Source organism: Canis lupus, chromosome 32 (genome assembly GCF_003254725.2).
Source record: "Canis lupus dingo isolate Sandy chromosome 32, ASM325472v2, whole genome shotgun sequence".
Lineage (NCBI taxonomy): Eukaryota > Metazoa > Chordata > Mammalia > Carnivora > Canidae > Canis > Canis lupus.
The window spans coordinates 14726573-14742532 of NC_064274.1; the positions used below are offsets into that span (position 1 = coordinate 14726573).

The 15960-nt window shown below is 33.4% G+C and overlaps 1 protein-coding gene across 3 annotated transcripts in view; it reads left to right on the top strand.

Moving 5' to 3' along the window:
• The window catches only part of CCSER1 (coiled-coil serine rich protein 1), a 1365561-nt gene extending 1357142 nt beyond the window's left edge, over nt 1-8419 (top strand). For all 3 annotated transcript variants that reach the window (XM_049104802.1, XM_049104801.1, XM_049104803.1), the window contains one exon: nt 1939-8419. In XM_049104802.1, the coding sequence (XP_048960759.1) occupies nt 1939-2424 (486 nt within the window). In that variant the 3' untranslated portion in view covers nt 2425-8419. The remainder of the gene's footprint in view (nt 1-1938) is intronic.
• The last annotated feature ends 7541 nt before the right edge of the window (nt 8420-15960 follow it).

Consider the following 15960-nt stretch of genomic DNA (forward strand, 5'->3'; position numbering starts at 1 on the left):
GCAGAAAAACTTTATTCACTAATTCTTAAATGTTTAATATGTGCCAGAGAACTGGGTCAGGTAGATAGAGTGTATATAAGAAAAGTGGATAACTCGAGGTTGCATTTTTGCAGTACATCAGCAAGAACTTGATTTAAAGGGGCATGAGGAAAAGAGAGAAAGCAAAGAGAATTTCCATGTGTTGGCCTGATAATGGTGCTGTTTATTGAGAAAGAGGATATTTGGGGAAGAATAAGTTTCAGAGTCAAAATCAAGTTTCTTTGGTTTGGTTTTATGTTAAATATATTAATTTATCAAAGTAATGATGGCTGGATAAGCAAATTGGTCAAAATAGGGATAACTTTTGGAGAAATGATTTTCTAGGGAACAATGAAATGGTAGGTATTTAAAAAGACACCATCTAGATGTCAAGTATGCATAAATTTTCATTAGCTCCTTTAGCACATTTTGTATCAGCCTATTGCCGCTTCTCTACTCTTCTCTTTCCTTATTCTTTGTAGCAACAATATATCTTTCACTTTTTGCCTCTAGAGCCATAAGCCAGCTTGTCAGTTTCTATCTCAGTGTATTTTTCTAAACCAAGGCAGGGCTCACTTCAAGAAGAGTTCTGGAGCCAGCGTGCAATCTTTGCTTTCTTTTCTTTTTTACCTTTGGAAAATATTTTATTTTTCCCTTTTTCCTCATTTTCTTTTAAATTTTATTTAAATGCAATTAATTAACATATAATATATTCTTAGCTTGAGATGTGTTCAGTGATTAATCTTTGCTTTCTTTGCAGCATGATCCAATGAGCTATGTCTTATTTCTCTCATTAGAGTATAAACTTCTCACAGAAAGAAGATAGTATATACTCTTGGACCTGATCTTTATTAACAAAGTACAACCAAAAGTCTAAGTTAAACACTTGCTGAAATCTTTCTAAGTGCTCTGTTGTTCTCTTTAGGTCACTGTAGTGATTTAGTTTTTAGTTCCTTAAATTACTAGGTTACCATTTTACTGACACAAATCATATTTTTAATTCTAAAACTCTCTTAGCATATGTTTAAAGTAAATAGGGTATTTTAAATCCAACAAAAAAAAATTAACGGCCTCATACATGGATTGTATTGCTTAGTAAAATAGTCTGTATTCTCAGATAAAACTGTAGAATTCAAATTTAGGAAATGAGATAAACAAACTTTAAAATGCCTTTTAGTTCAACACTAAAAAGAAATAAGCTATCAAGCCATGAAAAGACATGAAAGAAACTCATATGCATATTACTGGGTGAACTAAACCGATCTGAAAGACTACATACATATTGTATGAAACCAACTATACAAAATTGTGAAAAAGGTAAAACTGTGGAGACAATAAAAAGATCAGTGGTTGCTAAGGATCAGAGGATAAGGGGAGAGATTATTAGAGCACATAGGATTTTTTAGGGCAGTGAAAATATTCTGTATGACGTTATAATAATAGAGAGGTGTCATATAAATTTGTTCAAACCCAAGGAAGGTGCAGCTCATAGAGTGAACTTTAAGGTAAACTATGGACTTTGATTAATTATATGTCAATGTAGATTCATCATTGCTTAAAAAAATATATATATATACCATTCTGGTGAATGATGTTGATAATGGAGGGAGGTTATGAAAGTGTGGGGCAGACAGTATAAGAGAAATCTCCATGCCTTCCTCTCAATTATGTTGTAAAACTAAAACTGTTCTAAAACAACTATTTTAAAAAATGTCTCTTATAGTAATTTACTCATTCCATCACTATTTGTAGAAGTATCACACTAGGAAATTTAGTCTCCTGAATTGTGTTGGGTTTTTTTAAGCCTTTTTGAAAATTTAGGGTTTTGCCCACAAATGTGAGAATACCACTCTGTATTCTATGTATGTTATGAATGGATTTCCTTAAGGACATCTTTTCCTTTCTGTGTCTTTACTGTAGGCTACATATCGAAATCGAATTGTGAGCCAAAGTCTCAGCACAAGGGACAGAAAAGCAATACATACTCCCACCGAGGACCGTTATAGATATTCAGCAGCTGATCCGACAAGCCCCTACAAAAGTAAGACCTGTCAACTACCAAGTCTATGTTTAAGTAATTTCTTGAAGGACAAGGAACTAGTGGAAGTTATCAAACACTCAAGAGGAACTTATGAAACTCTCACTTCAGAGGTTACCCAGAATTTACGGGCCACCGTAGGGCAGAACCCTCTGAAGCCAACAGCTAAGACCGAAGGGCCCTCCACATTCTCAGAGAAACCAAAGGACCAAGCTGCTGTGGCCCGACAGCATTCAACCTTTACAGGACGGTTTGGACAGCCACCGAGAGGGCCAATCTCTTTACACATGTACAGCAGAAAGAATGTTTTTCTCCACCACAATTTACACACTACTGAGCTGCAGACTCTAGGCCAGCAGGATGGATAATCACCCTATTCCTGTCTCTCGGTAGGATAAGGATGGTTAGTGTTTCTCGTGCATAGTTCATGTTTAAATTGTCATATCTTTACTTTTTATTTTTAGTTATAAACAAAGAATTGTGCACTTTTTTTTTTTTTTTTAGAATGAGGGTTCAGGCATGTTAATTGAATTAGGTTTGATAGCCTTGAAGACTTTATTATATATATGTATAATAAATGGGACCATCTTGTTGGTTTATATAGCCCATAATTTATCTTAATCAGTCACTGATATGCATTGAAGTTTCAGAAGGTAATATCAAATAGCACTCTGTTCACTTAATGGTGTTACTGTGAAAATAGACGTGAGGAATACATAGATAAAGGAACTGTAAAGAATTTTAAATTACATAGTTAATAGAAGGAGAAGAAAAGAAGGATTTTAAAGTCTTATATTTGGTGTGTATTTATTTGAAGAATGAAGCTTGCTTGCATGTAACCTAGAGACGAATCTGTCTCTGTTACATACATTCAAGTTTATCTTGCCATACTATTAAGGGGGAAACGGCTATTTCTTTTATCCTCTAAATGTTTAGTTCACACTGGTTCACAAAGGATTCCCAACTGAGTAATTGCTATCCAAATAGAGAATGACAGCTCTGAACTTTGAAAAATTTTGCTGTTTTGCTATGGATGTTGAAGTAGTATGACATAACACAGTGAGGTGGTAAAGTTGGCTGAGTTTTGTCAAATCATGCATAAAGCATGACATGTTATACTCTGAGTCACTGCCATGGCAATATCAGCATTTTTTTTTTAATCTGAAGGATGGATCATTCTAAGAAAACTAATTTTCTTCATTTTCCTTGTATTTTTAACATTTTTACTTATTTTTATGTATGTCCAATTAATTATTCTATGTGATGAGTTGAGGGACAGAAAGTCAATTTCTTGGTAGCCCAGTATACAAAATTCTGACAATTCAGTCACCTAGATTTAGAACAAAAAGTAAATATATGTGAACTTTGGCAGTTTGGTCTTAGAAATAAATCTCTAACAGAAGTGTTTCAAACTCATTCCATGGGAAATATTTCTCTTTAACAAACAAGACCTAATATGTTTTATACATAAGTACACATGAGATAGATCAATAAATCTAATTAATTACTGTATGTGTAATTAATAACAGAGCTGTATGCAGCTATAGGACTAACTAACTAGTTTTAAAACAGTATGAGTCAGGGCTGCAATTTTCATATATGGATAAAAGCTAGTAACTTATCCATATTAGGCATAGTCCATGCAAATTGAAATTGTCATACCTACTGCATGATCTATTTCCCTTGCATTCTGTAACAGACAGACTCCATCAGCATGTATAAATGAAATGAATAAAGGGAAATTGAGATAGCAGTTTTAGCATGGCATCTGACTAATCTGCTTAAATTAAAGCTGTGTATGAAATTCATCTCTTAATACAAAAATGGATTTGAGCTCTATCCTTTGGGGAAAAGCTATTAAATTTCCCCTCAGCTTTAACTGTTAAACTTTGCTCCATTTTTACACTTTGATTAGAATTGGTAGAAGTCAAGAGCCTAGTGGAAATGTTTTACGTTTAATTTTGGTTTTCCAAAGGAAGACATATGCGCATCAAGACAAACATTTGCCAAATGTTTTCTTCGTGTGTTTGCAATTCTGCCAAAAGAGAACAATACACACAGAAACTTGCTTGGCTTATTGAGACTGCTATCTAAAATTCCCACTCTACTTTAGATGCTATAATATTCATGCAGATATACATTTTGGGCTGGGCAATATTTAAGAAATGATAGAGAAACTATGATTATTAGTTGTGGAATTCAGCTTCGTTTATCCTGAATGTTGGTGTGTCGTTGCTAGAGTATTTGAAGTCTGTAAATAGATTAGCACGATAAAATAATCAAGGATTTTTTCCCAGGATATGGAAGAACTGTGTATCACAAATAATGTTTTTGATTTGGACTTTTGGAGTTTATAGTTTTGTTTTCCTGAAAGATAGACTTTTGAATTATGCTTTGTAAAAATATAGTCTATTTAAGAAAATCTGTCATTTAATAGACATTTTAAGAGACATTTTAAACTCTAGTATTTTCTTGAAAAATCTTTTTTAAAGCTGAAATCTTCAAAAAGAAAACCCGGATTCAACAGTTCAATTTTAAAAGGAGGGGTATTTTTTGGAACTATCATCTTAAAGCTGTTTTGTATCAGTATTTTCAGCATTGTTATAATATTATTTGTAATACTAAGTGTAACTCAGGCCTGGAGAAGGTATAAGCCCACTATGCTACTGTACATCAGTCACTGTAAAACAGGGATCCTTTGTAAGTCCCTCTTGTGTATATATAGTCACTCCTAACAATGGCACGTGGGTATTCTTTCAGCAAACTGATTTCTTTGTACGAAAATCTCTAGTTTTCTAAGGCAGTTCCATGTATAAAAATGATTTATACATTTCTCCAAGGCGGTACATATCCAAAGAAATGACACCAGGGGGAAAAAGTGCTTGTTTTTCTGAAGGAAGCAGTTGTCTTTTCTTTCCCTTCCTCTTTCTTCTGTGCATGTGTGTGTGTAGCTAAGCCTAAGCAACCCTGTAAAATTTCTGCTGCAAATGGTCTCTTCTGAATTTCGAATGTGTTTTAAAGGACACTTAAGAAGAGATATTCCTCGAGGAAAAGCTGTTTCCACCTGAAATAAACTGTTCCCGTTTTTGTAATTATTGGAACATGCAACTCTTTCTATGAACTCAGTGATTTTTTTTTGAGTAATTTTATATGCTAACAGAGTCACAGCAAAATTATGAATTACCTCTCCAACTATTTTTGCTTCTTTGGAGCACCATTGTCTTTGTGCAAATAACACCTTGAAACAGTAGCTGCAATGCTCAAGGTATGAATCTACCAGTATCAAAATGCTCAGGGTAAGAACCTAGAGCCACACGTTATTCAACTTGTTTTTGTCATTTTTGGTTGAGAAATAAATAGAATAGCAAGCTAGTAGTCGCCATTAAACATTTGTAGACATGTCCACACTTTCCTAGTTTAAAATATTCACAAACTGTCATGATTAATTTGGGTTTGTAATCTATGTTTTCCGAGGTTTAATCCTAGCCCATTGTCATTATTTCCTGAATTTTACTGAATTCAAAGGAAATGTCACTTTTTTTTTTTGCCTTGTGTGCATTTAAGAGGTAATATCTCCCCCTGAAAAGTTGGTATTTTTAAATTATCATCTAATTCTAGACTACGTCTGCAAGATAACCACATTCCACTCACTAGTCCTCCCAAGAATAGTCTTAGTAACTTAGTTGTTGATGGAACAGTAAGAGCAGTTTATTGACTGGCAAGTAGTGTTTCTCCACATTCATTATCATCTTTCCCATTATCAAAAAGTGGTAATACATTACAGTGAGAAATGTGGAATACAGAGTATAATCTTACAGTCTTATAATGTCAATTTTGTCCCACATTTTCACCTTCAGAATTATACATTCTGAGTATCTATATAACTATGAAGTACTTCAAAGCAAACCTTAAACTCCATGTGGTTCAAAGTAGAATAAGAAAGGGGAATATCTAAAGGTGCTGTCTGCAATTGCCATGCATATGACTGAGTCACATTCCCTGTGGCTGAGGCTTTTCCCTCGGTGATAGATCAGTTTAAATGCAGCACTGATTCATTTATACTAGGATTTTAATTGCATTCTGAGACTTGACTCTAGAAATTATTATCAAGTCTATTATGTATTTTCTTTTTTCTTTTTGTACAAGAAACAGGTCAATTATACATTATGTATTCTTTGGGAATTTACACCTCCTGGAATTTAAACTTTTTTTTTCTTGCTCATTTTTTATGTGCTAACTTTGTCATGCCAACTCTAGGCTACATCTAAACACATGGTAGCGATGATGGAAAATATAAACTGTTTGGGTTCTTATAAAAAGCTGAATTACACTGTGTAGAAAAGCAAACAGCCAACTATCAACCAAAGAAGCCTACTACTCTAACAATCTACATTATCATCAAATCTTTATTTTTCAAATCTTACTCTGTGCTAAATTCTTTCACCAATAGTCAGGGCCACAAACAAATTAATTTGATCTTGCTCAGAACCCAGCTGCAGTTCCAAGTAGCATAGGCCAAAAACAAAAGTCAAAGATCCACCTTCTAGCTGTGTTACACATGGAAAAGGATGAAGGTGGTATACCCTATTTCCGACCTGGAGAGTTTCCCACAAAATAGTGACACAATAAAAAGCTCCTAATACAGACTGGGTTTCTTCCACCTGAATAAGTGATCTAGAATGTGGGATATCATGTTTCTTTCTAGAGAAGTTTCAGTGAGGTCCCTTTAACTTTACTGATTAATCTAACAAACTTACTTTTTCTTCCTTAACATGAAATTCAAGAAAAGGAGCTTCTATAGAGTATCATCCTTTCCAAACTTTACCTCCTTGCTTCCGTAAGCTCAGGTTACATAACAAAATACTATAGACTGGGTGGCTTAATCAATAGACATTTATTTCCCATAGTTCTGTAGGCTGGAAAGTCTAGTACACAAGTGCTAGCAGTTTTAGTTCCTGGCTTGCAGACAGCTATGTCATTTTCACTATGTCTTCCTCTCAAAAGGTCACAAATTGCATCACATGGCCTCACCATCCTGACCTCATCTAAATCCAATTATTTTCCAAAGATCTGACTCCCCAATACCGTCACATTGGGGCAAAGGTTTCAAAATATGACTTTAGGGGGAACACAAAGATCCATTCCATAGCATTAATTTTCAGCTTAAAATCACCTAATAAGTTCCCTATAGTTTTATGCATTTCGTAGATGAGATCAGTAAGTTGGTAATTTCCCAAGGACATGCAGCATGTATGTTGACCTGGATTCCATATTCCTTGATCTTTTCCATTTACACTGTGCTTACCTCCAGAGTAGGCTCCCTCCCAAGGAAGCAGAGTGACTCAGGCAAACATGTGCAGACTCATTCACCCTCACTCTTACAATTCCATTGATATTGCTCAGGAAGATCTGAGCAATGATCTATTTTAGCAAAAAAAGCTACTGATTCAAAAGCATTTTTAAAACAAGTATTGATGTTTCGATCACTAAATATAGAATCCTGAGAGGAAAGTACTTATTGTATTTCAAGGCTGTCTCCTAGAAAATCTAACATCCTAAATTTCTTTTCTTGAAGGCAATTGGAAAAAACACTGACATAATTTCATGTTATATATTTTTTTAAAGGAGAGGGCCAATAAAGTGTCTAACATAAAACATACAATAGGTGAAAAATAATGTAGTTATCAGATTATTTTCTTTCCTTCATTTTCTGAGGATATTGATATAGATATCATTAAATGTGATACTTTTTGTGTTGCCTTATATACATCTGAAAAACAAGATCTTTACAAAATTAGTTTGGATAGCTCTATGTAGAGACAAAAGTTACAGCTCATTTAAAGTTTCCTAAATATTTGGAAGGAATTAAAATGGGAATTGCAAACTTACTCATTCTAAATTTTAAATAAAATATACTTTATAGTTAATCATATACCTAAGTAATATCTGAATAAAAGATAATCCTATTGTTGTCTCTTCCAAAATCTTATTTTCAGGAATGCAAATAATTTGAATATTAGCTAAACCCTATTTTTTAGAGGGAAAAGATTATATTGGATGTATTCTAATGTACATTGGTCTGAAATTAACAACATAACAATGTTTTCTATTCTCTAAAACTAAAAATTTAGTGAGAAAGTAATAAATAGCAAATTACTCTGGAAATTCTAATTTTTAGTAATATTGAATGCCATAGTATAAATTCTTTCGTGGCTCTTGATTTCCCAATAAAGGCAATGATTTTATTTAATGGAAATTTCACCATTTGACTACGATTCTGAGAAAAAATTGATACACTTAAGCATGGTGATTTTAAAAATATGCATTAATTCCTGTGCAAAATAAAATTTAAAACAACAAGAATGTTGTGTGGTACCTGACTTTCATTATGATATTAATTTATCTTAGTGATCGATTGACTTAACACATGTGTTCACACTATAAAAGTGCATAAAGCAATGTGATTTCTAGTTCCTTGAAAACTGTGGTGATTGACAAGAAGCAAATCAGCCACTTATTTCATAAGTCAGCTGACCTGTCAGATTTCTATTTCTAATTCCTTTGCCACAAGGCTTTTCTTAGTTTGTGATATATAGTAATAAAGTGCAGTATCCCAGGAACCATTGGGAGATTATGATGCTATCATTTCATTTCAAGTTATGTGTGGAATTTTTTCATTCTGTTTATACTCTTTATCTCCATTTTTTTTTTTACAAATGATCACAATTCGAAATATACCTTAGAATGTTTTGACTTTATAATTTACAAAACCTTGTTTTGATTATCAATTCTACGTGTTTTATAGCAACACAAAAAATACAAAATCTTCTAAATTCTGTCTCTGTCTGTTTCTCTCCCTCCCTCCCCTGCCCCTGTCCCCACCCTCAGTTTTCCCAAAATGACTGGAAGGTGGATGATTCAGAACATTTGAAACAGTACATGAGTATGTATCCATTTGGCATCCATACCAGCCAATAGGGAAGAACATGTGTTAAAAATCCTGTTGCAGTGCCTTAAAAGCATACCCGAACATTATATGTTTAAACTTACCAGGCCTCACAACTTCAGAGTAAATGGTGCTCCTCTGTTGCATGCTCTTATATAATGTGATTACAAAAAGCCTAAATGAAACAGGATATATTTTATAATTTATGTGTAATATAACCTTATGGTTTAAGACTCAATCCATTTTCCTGACCACATGAAGAGTTTTTCATTGATTCTGCTATTGTCTATATAAAACATCATGAACTACTGTATTGATTATTTTTTATTAAATTACTGAAGGTATTAAATTTTAGGGGTTATTTTGAAGACTTGATAAGACCTCATAAACTCTATTTCTACATTCTGTTGGTAATCACAAACCCTTTCGTTATGATTATAATCAATCAGTATGTTCTTGTAGATAAATTATACAGCTATTTCTCTTTAAATTTTCAACTGAAAATAATCATCTTAGAATCTTGAAAATGGAATATTATATATATAGTGCTTATACATTCCTTCAAATATTCTCATTTTTAATCTTATTTTAAATGGCTCTTATACATCTTATTCCATTTCACAGTTATTATTCCTCTAACATAACTAATGCGTTGCCATTTGTAGAGATACTATCAGTAGAACAGGCATCACAGTATAAAACATATGGAAGTGACAAGTAAGTATTTTGGCTTAAGTAAGTTTTAAAAATTAAATCACATTTCAGAAGATGACTTAGAAAACTAGAACTAGCCTTTATACAGAAAGTTAGCTTCAGATAGTAATTTAGCCAAGGGTAGTGCTTTAGTTTTATTTCTAGATATCGACCCAGAATTTCACAATAGAAGAGTATTGATTCATTTAAAAGCATTGCTGATAATACACTGGTAATCATATGACCAGAAAAGAATGAAAAACAAGATAAAATTATATTAGATGTTTATACATGCTGTGTTTCAGTGCTAGGGCTTTAGTTAATTTTGTTTATTCCTTCATGAGTTCTTATACACGAAAAAGGAAATACTTAAAGATTAACTTATTTTTTTATTTTTTAAAGATTTTTTTATTATTATTTATTTATTCATGAGAGACAGACAGAGAGAGAGAGGCAGAGACACAGGCAGAGGGAAGGAGGCTCCATGCAGAGAGCCTAATATGGGACTCGATCCCGGTCTCCAGGATCAGGCCCTGGGCCGAAGGCGATGCTAAACTCCTGAGCCACCCAGGCTGCCCCAAAGATTAACTTTTAAATAGAAACCACATTTAAGGTATTCTTAGCTCTTATACCACAGTTTGCACTCTGCATTCTGTACTTTCTATCAAAGGAGTGCTGGATAGAAAAAAGTATATACATATAAATCCAATCTCAAATTCTGGTGAACAATGAAATGTAACCATATCCTGGAAATTTGAAGTGGTGCCATGTTTCAACTAAATGGCTGATTTTAGAGTATATAATGGATACATTAGGTCACAGGCTGAGTTTTATTTTCACACAAACAGATGACTCAAAAGTATGTCTGGAAAGCTTTGAAACCCAAGTAACATTTAACATGAGTAAATGTGATACAACTCTAGCACCTTCTTACTAGCCGTTACCACTGTTTTTAAAATTCCTACATTTGAGTATTTTTGGTGAAGAAACTATAGCTAACCTGCCATATTTCCATGCTGCTAAAACTATAATTTTAAATATTTCAAACAATATATTGAAGGATTTCCTTTTACTGGGTGAGAATTCTTTGTAGTGCTTGCCTCTGTCAAAGTCTATCAACCCAAGAATACTGATGATGATGGTGGTGGTGGGGAGGATGATGATTAAAACAAAAAACAAAAAACAAAACAAAACAAAACAAAAAAACCTCTTCTTTGAGAGAAATCTCTAACAAAATATCAGAAATTCTATAATCTCTGGAAGTTTCAGATTCATCTTTATTTTAAAGATCCCATGACCTAAACATTGCTTTGATAATGAATGAATTTATACTAAGACTTTCAAATTCCTGGATTCTTAAATGTATTTTTAAATACAGGAAATTTTATCTTTAGTGTCAGGTTCTTAGGCTATTATATCAAGTCTTACTCAATGTTTATCTTGCCGAAGATAAGATTGTGACTTAGCATGATGAGTTTGCTACATGTTTAAAAAATGTTTCAAGCTTTCAAAGAACTTTATTTTTTTAATATATTTAACAAAAACACACACAGGCTTCCTGTGCTGTGCTACTTCATTATCTATTAAAAACAAAATTCATTGGAATGCTTACTAAAATTTCAAGATTTTATTTACTTTTAATACTAATATGGTGAACAGAAACCACTGCCTCTTACTGGATTTGGTAACAGAGATGGCAGAAAAATGTCACATGCTTAGCATTTGAGAAGTATATCATAATAGAAAACAGGAATATAAGGACAAATAGCTGAAGTCTTTGCTATTTTGTTTTTATTATGTTATAATGTAGAGTCAAGATGTTCCAATTATTTCTCTCCAATAATTCCTTAATGATATAATACTTACAAATTACCTTCTATTAAAGCTTTTTCTCAGTGTGTGCATGAAAGCCTTAAAGTTTATATTAGTAATAATAGATTCTCAATTTTCCACTGAGAGTTCTGATGTTGAAAGGCCTTCCCCCATGCTTTGCGGCAGGTTAAAAAAAATCCAATATAAGATTTAAAATTAATAAGGTTGTATTAATTCAGAAGAATTATCTACAATTAAACATTTTTGGACAATTTTAGTATTCCAGAATAAAGGCATTCTGTTAACTTTATTACATTACATGCTTAAGCAGCTTTGTTCATGCATATGCAACCCACCTATATGCTGGTTCCCTACTATCTGCCAAATTGTGTGTTTCACAGCTAAGATACAAAAACAAAATGATAAAAATAAAATGAGATCTATGTTTCATTTAGTCACATAAAAGAGTCCTAGTAGTGCTATAACAGGGCTAGGAGCCCTGTCTATTGGCCTGAAATGGATTATTATTAATTTCAGGAATGCCTAATAATTACAGTGTGATGTTCTATACATGCAAGCCCTATACCCAGTACTTACATGGATATTTTTATTTAATCTTCATAATATTTGATAGCTATTCATGTTCTTCTTCTTTTTACTTTTAAGGATACAAAGCATTAAGAATTTATCCCAAGTTACATGGCCAGTAAGAGTGTCAGATGGCTGCTCTGACAGTGGTTCTATATACACACGCACACACAAAAAAAGAAAAATGATTTCTTCCAGAGTTAAGGGTTTCCAAATAATCTAAGCAGGCTTCATATATTTGAAACAGAGGTTTGAGATAGAAAAATAGGATCACTGTAAGTTATCCTAGTACTAGCTTACATATATAACATAGAAAAAATGGACATTGAATATAGACTTTGGAGAAATAATTCTAAAACCTGGCTGCATAAGTTACTGTTTATACAGAGTTTGCAAAATTGTTGAATTCTGTAACTCTTAATTTTCTCACATGTGACAGTGCAGTTGATAATTCCTACTACAAAAAGATTTTTTAAAAAACTAAAATAGATAATATATGCAAGAAAAGCTATCATAATAGTTCACATATCTTTTAAAATCCTTCAATTCATTTTGTTTATGTAACTTTCCTACAAAATGTACATGGATTCTTGGGCAATTAGAAAGTCACATGACTGCGAAGTCTTGCAAATTTGCCTTACTAGGCACTGGATTTCCTTATATATTTGGAATATCACTACTAGAAATAAATGTGTAAGCTTTTCATGGTATTCTCAAACAAATTCCTGGAAACAATTAAGTGATTTCCTGATACATTTGCTTAAGATATGGTTCACAGGAGCACGAGGAAGGAGGGGGTTAGGGCTATAGTCACTGGCCCAATTCATTTACAATTAAACTTTACAGCTTAGTATTAAAAAGATGCACATTTTTACCACATTTGCAAGGAACAGTTAATTCCTGAATGATATAATTATTCTATAAATTTGAAAAAATCCAAAGCTACCAAGTTCAGTTTATAAATTTATTATAAATTTGTTTCCAAATTAGGTAAGAGCAATGTAGACACACCTTGCTTATGAACAAAAAGAAAAATGAAAATCATAGGTTCATTTAGTAAATAATATAGAGGAAATAATTCTAAATCTTAGACAACTGAACCACCATTAAACAAATTTATCTTAATTGTGTAGGGTTCATAACAAAAAATGTAAACATGCATTTTTAAAACTGGAGAAGTCAATATAATTCATCATAGGTATTAAAGGAAAAAAATTACATAATTATTTCAAATGATAAAAAGCCTTTGGTAATAATTAACTCAGTTTTCATTAAAAAACAGCTAAGAATTAAAGGAAACTTCTTAAAACATTATTGACAGGTTATCTGTTAAAACACCAACATTTAAAGATCTTGGAAATTACCATTCCAATCTTTACACAAGAAAATCTAAGAAAACTGATAATCAGTGATTTTTTATAGACCCAGGGCAAGAAAACAAGGTTACAAGGCAAACAGCAACCCTAAAATATATAATTAGTAAATCAAGAATCATAGCCAAATCAGTTTACCTAGGGCAGACACCTAGGGCTGGAGTTTGAGTTTAGACCAGCATCATTTAAGAAACTATTAAGATCATAGCCTTGGGGAGAGCTCATACTTTCATGAATTTTACCTTCAGGAAATCTACCAAGTTCTAGTGAAGGTCCAAGAATGATCTCCTTGGAGTTCTGTCTGGGGAGAAAAATCACTGAGAAATATGTTCAGAGCATTTTCCCTAAAAGCCAACTCTCCATGGAAAAGACTATTGGAAGTTTATACCATCTGTAAGAAGGACATTTATTTATCTTACTTCAGTCCCCTCTAGCTATTCTGTCTTACTTACCAGGTGGAGAGAAGCTAAGAAATTTGTGTAAGTGTCACAACCCAGGGACAGTGAAGTTAGATTGCACCATAAGATTTTAGAAGGTTTCCCCTCTCCCACAATTTACCACTATACCAATAGGGCTCCAATATTAACAGTGCATTACAGCTGAAATTGCTACAAGGTGTAGACTCCCTGAAGAGAAGTAGTTACAGAAGGCAAAGTCACAAAAACAAGGACACTAGAGGAATTTAAAGACTGGTGTTTATCGCCATTGAAAACAATAAATATAGGACAAAATTAGCTAGATTAACATAAAACCTCACACTATCTCAATTCTTATTACACAATACATTATGTTTAAGGTTTAGTCTGTTTGAGCTGCTATAACAAAAACACTACAATATAAGTTGCTTAATCAAAAGCTGAAACTAATTTCTGCTGGATTCTGGATTCTGAAAGTCTGAGATCATGGTGCCAGTATGATTGGTTTATGGTGAGAATCCTCTTTCTGTCTGCAGATGGCTGACTTCTCGTTCTATTCTCCCGTGGTGGAAAAAGCAAGAAAGCCCTCTAGGGTCTGTTTTATAAGGGAACTCATCCCATTCATGAAAGTTCTACCCACATGCCTTAATCCCCTCCCACAGACCACATGTCCCTTCCTAATACCATCACATTGAGAGTTAGGATTTTAGCATATGAATGGGCAGTGGCACAAATATTCAGTCCATAATATTTAGCTTTCAACCAAAAATTACAAATCAAGGTAAAAAGCAAGAAAATCAGTCTGAAGAAACAAAGCATAAAACTCAGTTGTAACACTGATTTTGGAATTGTCAGTCAATTTAAACTGTGATTAATATCTTGAAGGCCCCAATAGGAATAGTAGACAACCCTCAAGAACAGCTGGATAAATAAGTAGAGAAATGGAAATTCAAAGGACAATGCTAAAAATAAAACAATGGAATGATGTCACCAAAATGGCAACATAGGTCATTCCTAACTTTGCTCTCCATCACAAGGACTAACAACTATTCCTGGATAGGACATCATTGAGAAAATACTAAAGCTTGAGAGTATAATTGAGGCAGCCCCTGAAAAACAGAAACCAAGAAAAACTAAAGGCAAAGTATATCATGGGAGAAACATTTTTGCAATTAATACTCAAAATAAAGAACTCCTACAATTTAATAACAAAAAACAAAAATCTGAGTTAAAAAAGGGCATAAGGGGATCCCTGGGTGGCGCAGCGGTTTGGCGCCTGCCTTTGGCCCAGGGTGCGATCCTGGAGACCCGGGATCGAATCCCACGTCGGGCTCCCGGTGCATGGAGCCTGCTTCTCCCTCTGCCTGAGTCTCTGCCTCTCTCTCTCCCTCTCTGTGTGACTATCATAAATAAATAAAAATAAAAAAAGGGCATAAGAATTAAATAGACATTCTTCCAAAGATGAAATCAAAATGGCCAATGAGCACATGAAAAGATGCTTAACATCATGGCTATCATCAATGAGACAAGAAACAACAGGTCCTGGCAAAGATGTGGCAAAAGGGAATTTTTATACACTATTATTAGGAATCTGAGTTAGTCCAACCACAAGGGAAAATAATATGGAGTTTCCTCAAAAAATTAAAAATAGATCTACCATACAATACAGGAAATTCCACTCCTGGCTATATACCCAAAGGACATAAAATCAGGATTTGGATGAGATATATGCACTCACATGTTTATCACAAGATTATTCACAATAACCAAGATATGGAAACAATCCAAATGTCCACCAGTGGGTGAATGAATAAAAAGATGTGGTACATATACACAAGGAAATACTATTTAGCCATGAGAAAGGAGGATAATCTGCTATTTGTGACAACAGGAATGGACCTCGAGCATATTATGTTAAGATAAGCCAGAAAGAAAAAGACAAGTACTGTATAGTAACACTTATATGTGGAATCTAAAAAATATCAAGCCTTTAAAAACAGAGTAAAATGTTGGTTACCAGGAGATGAAGGGGGTTTGATAGTTTGATGGTGTTTAAGGATACAAACTTGTAACAAG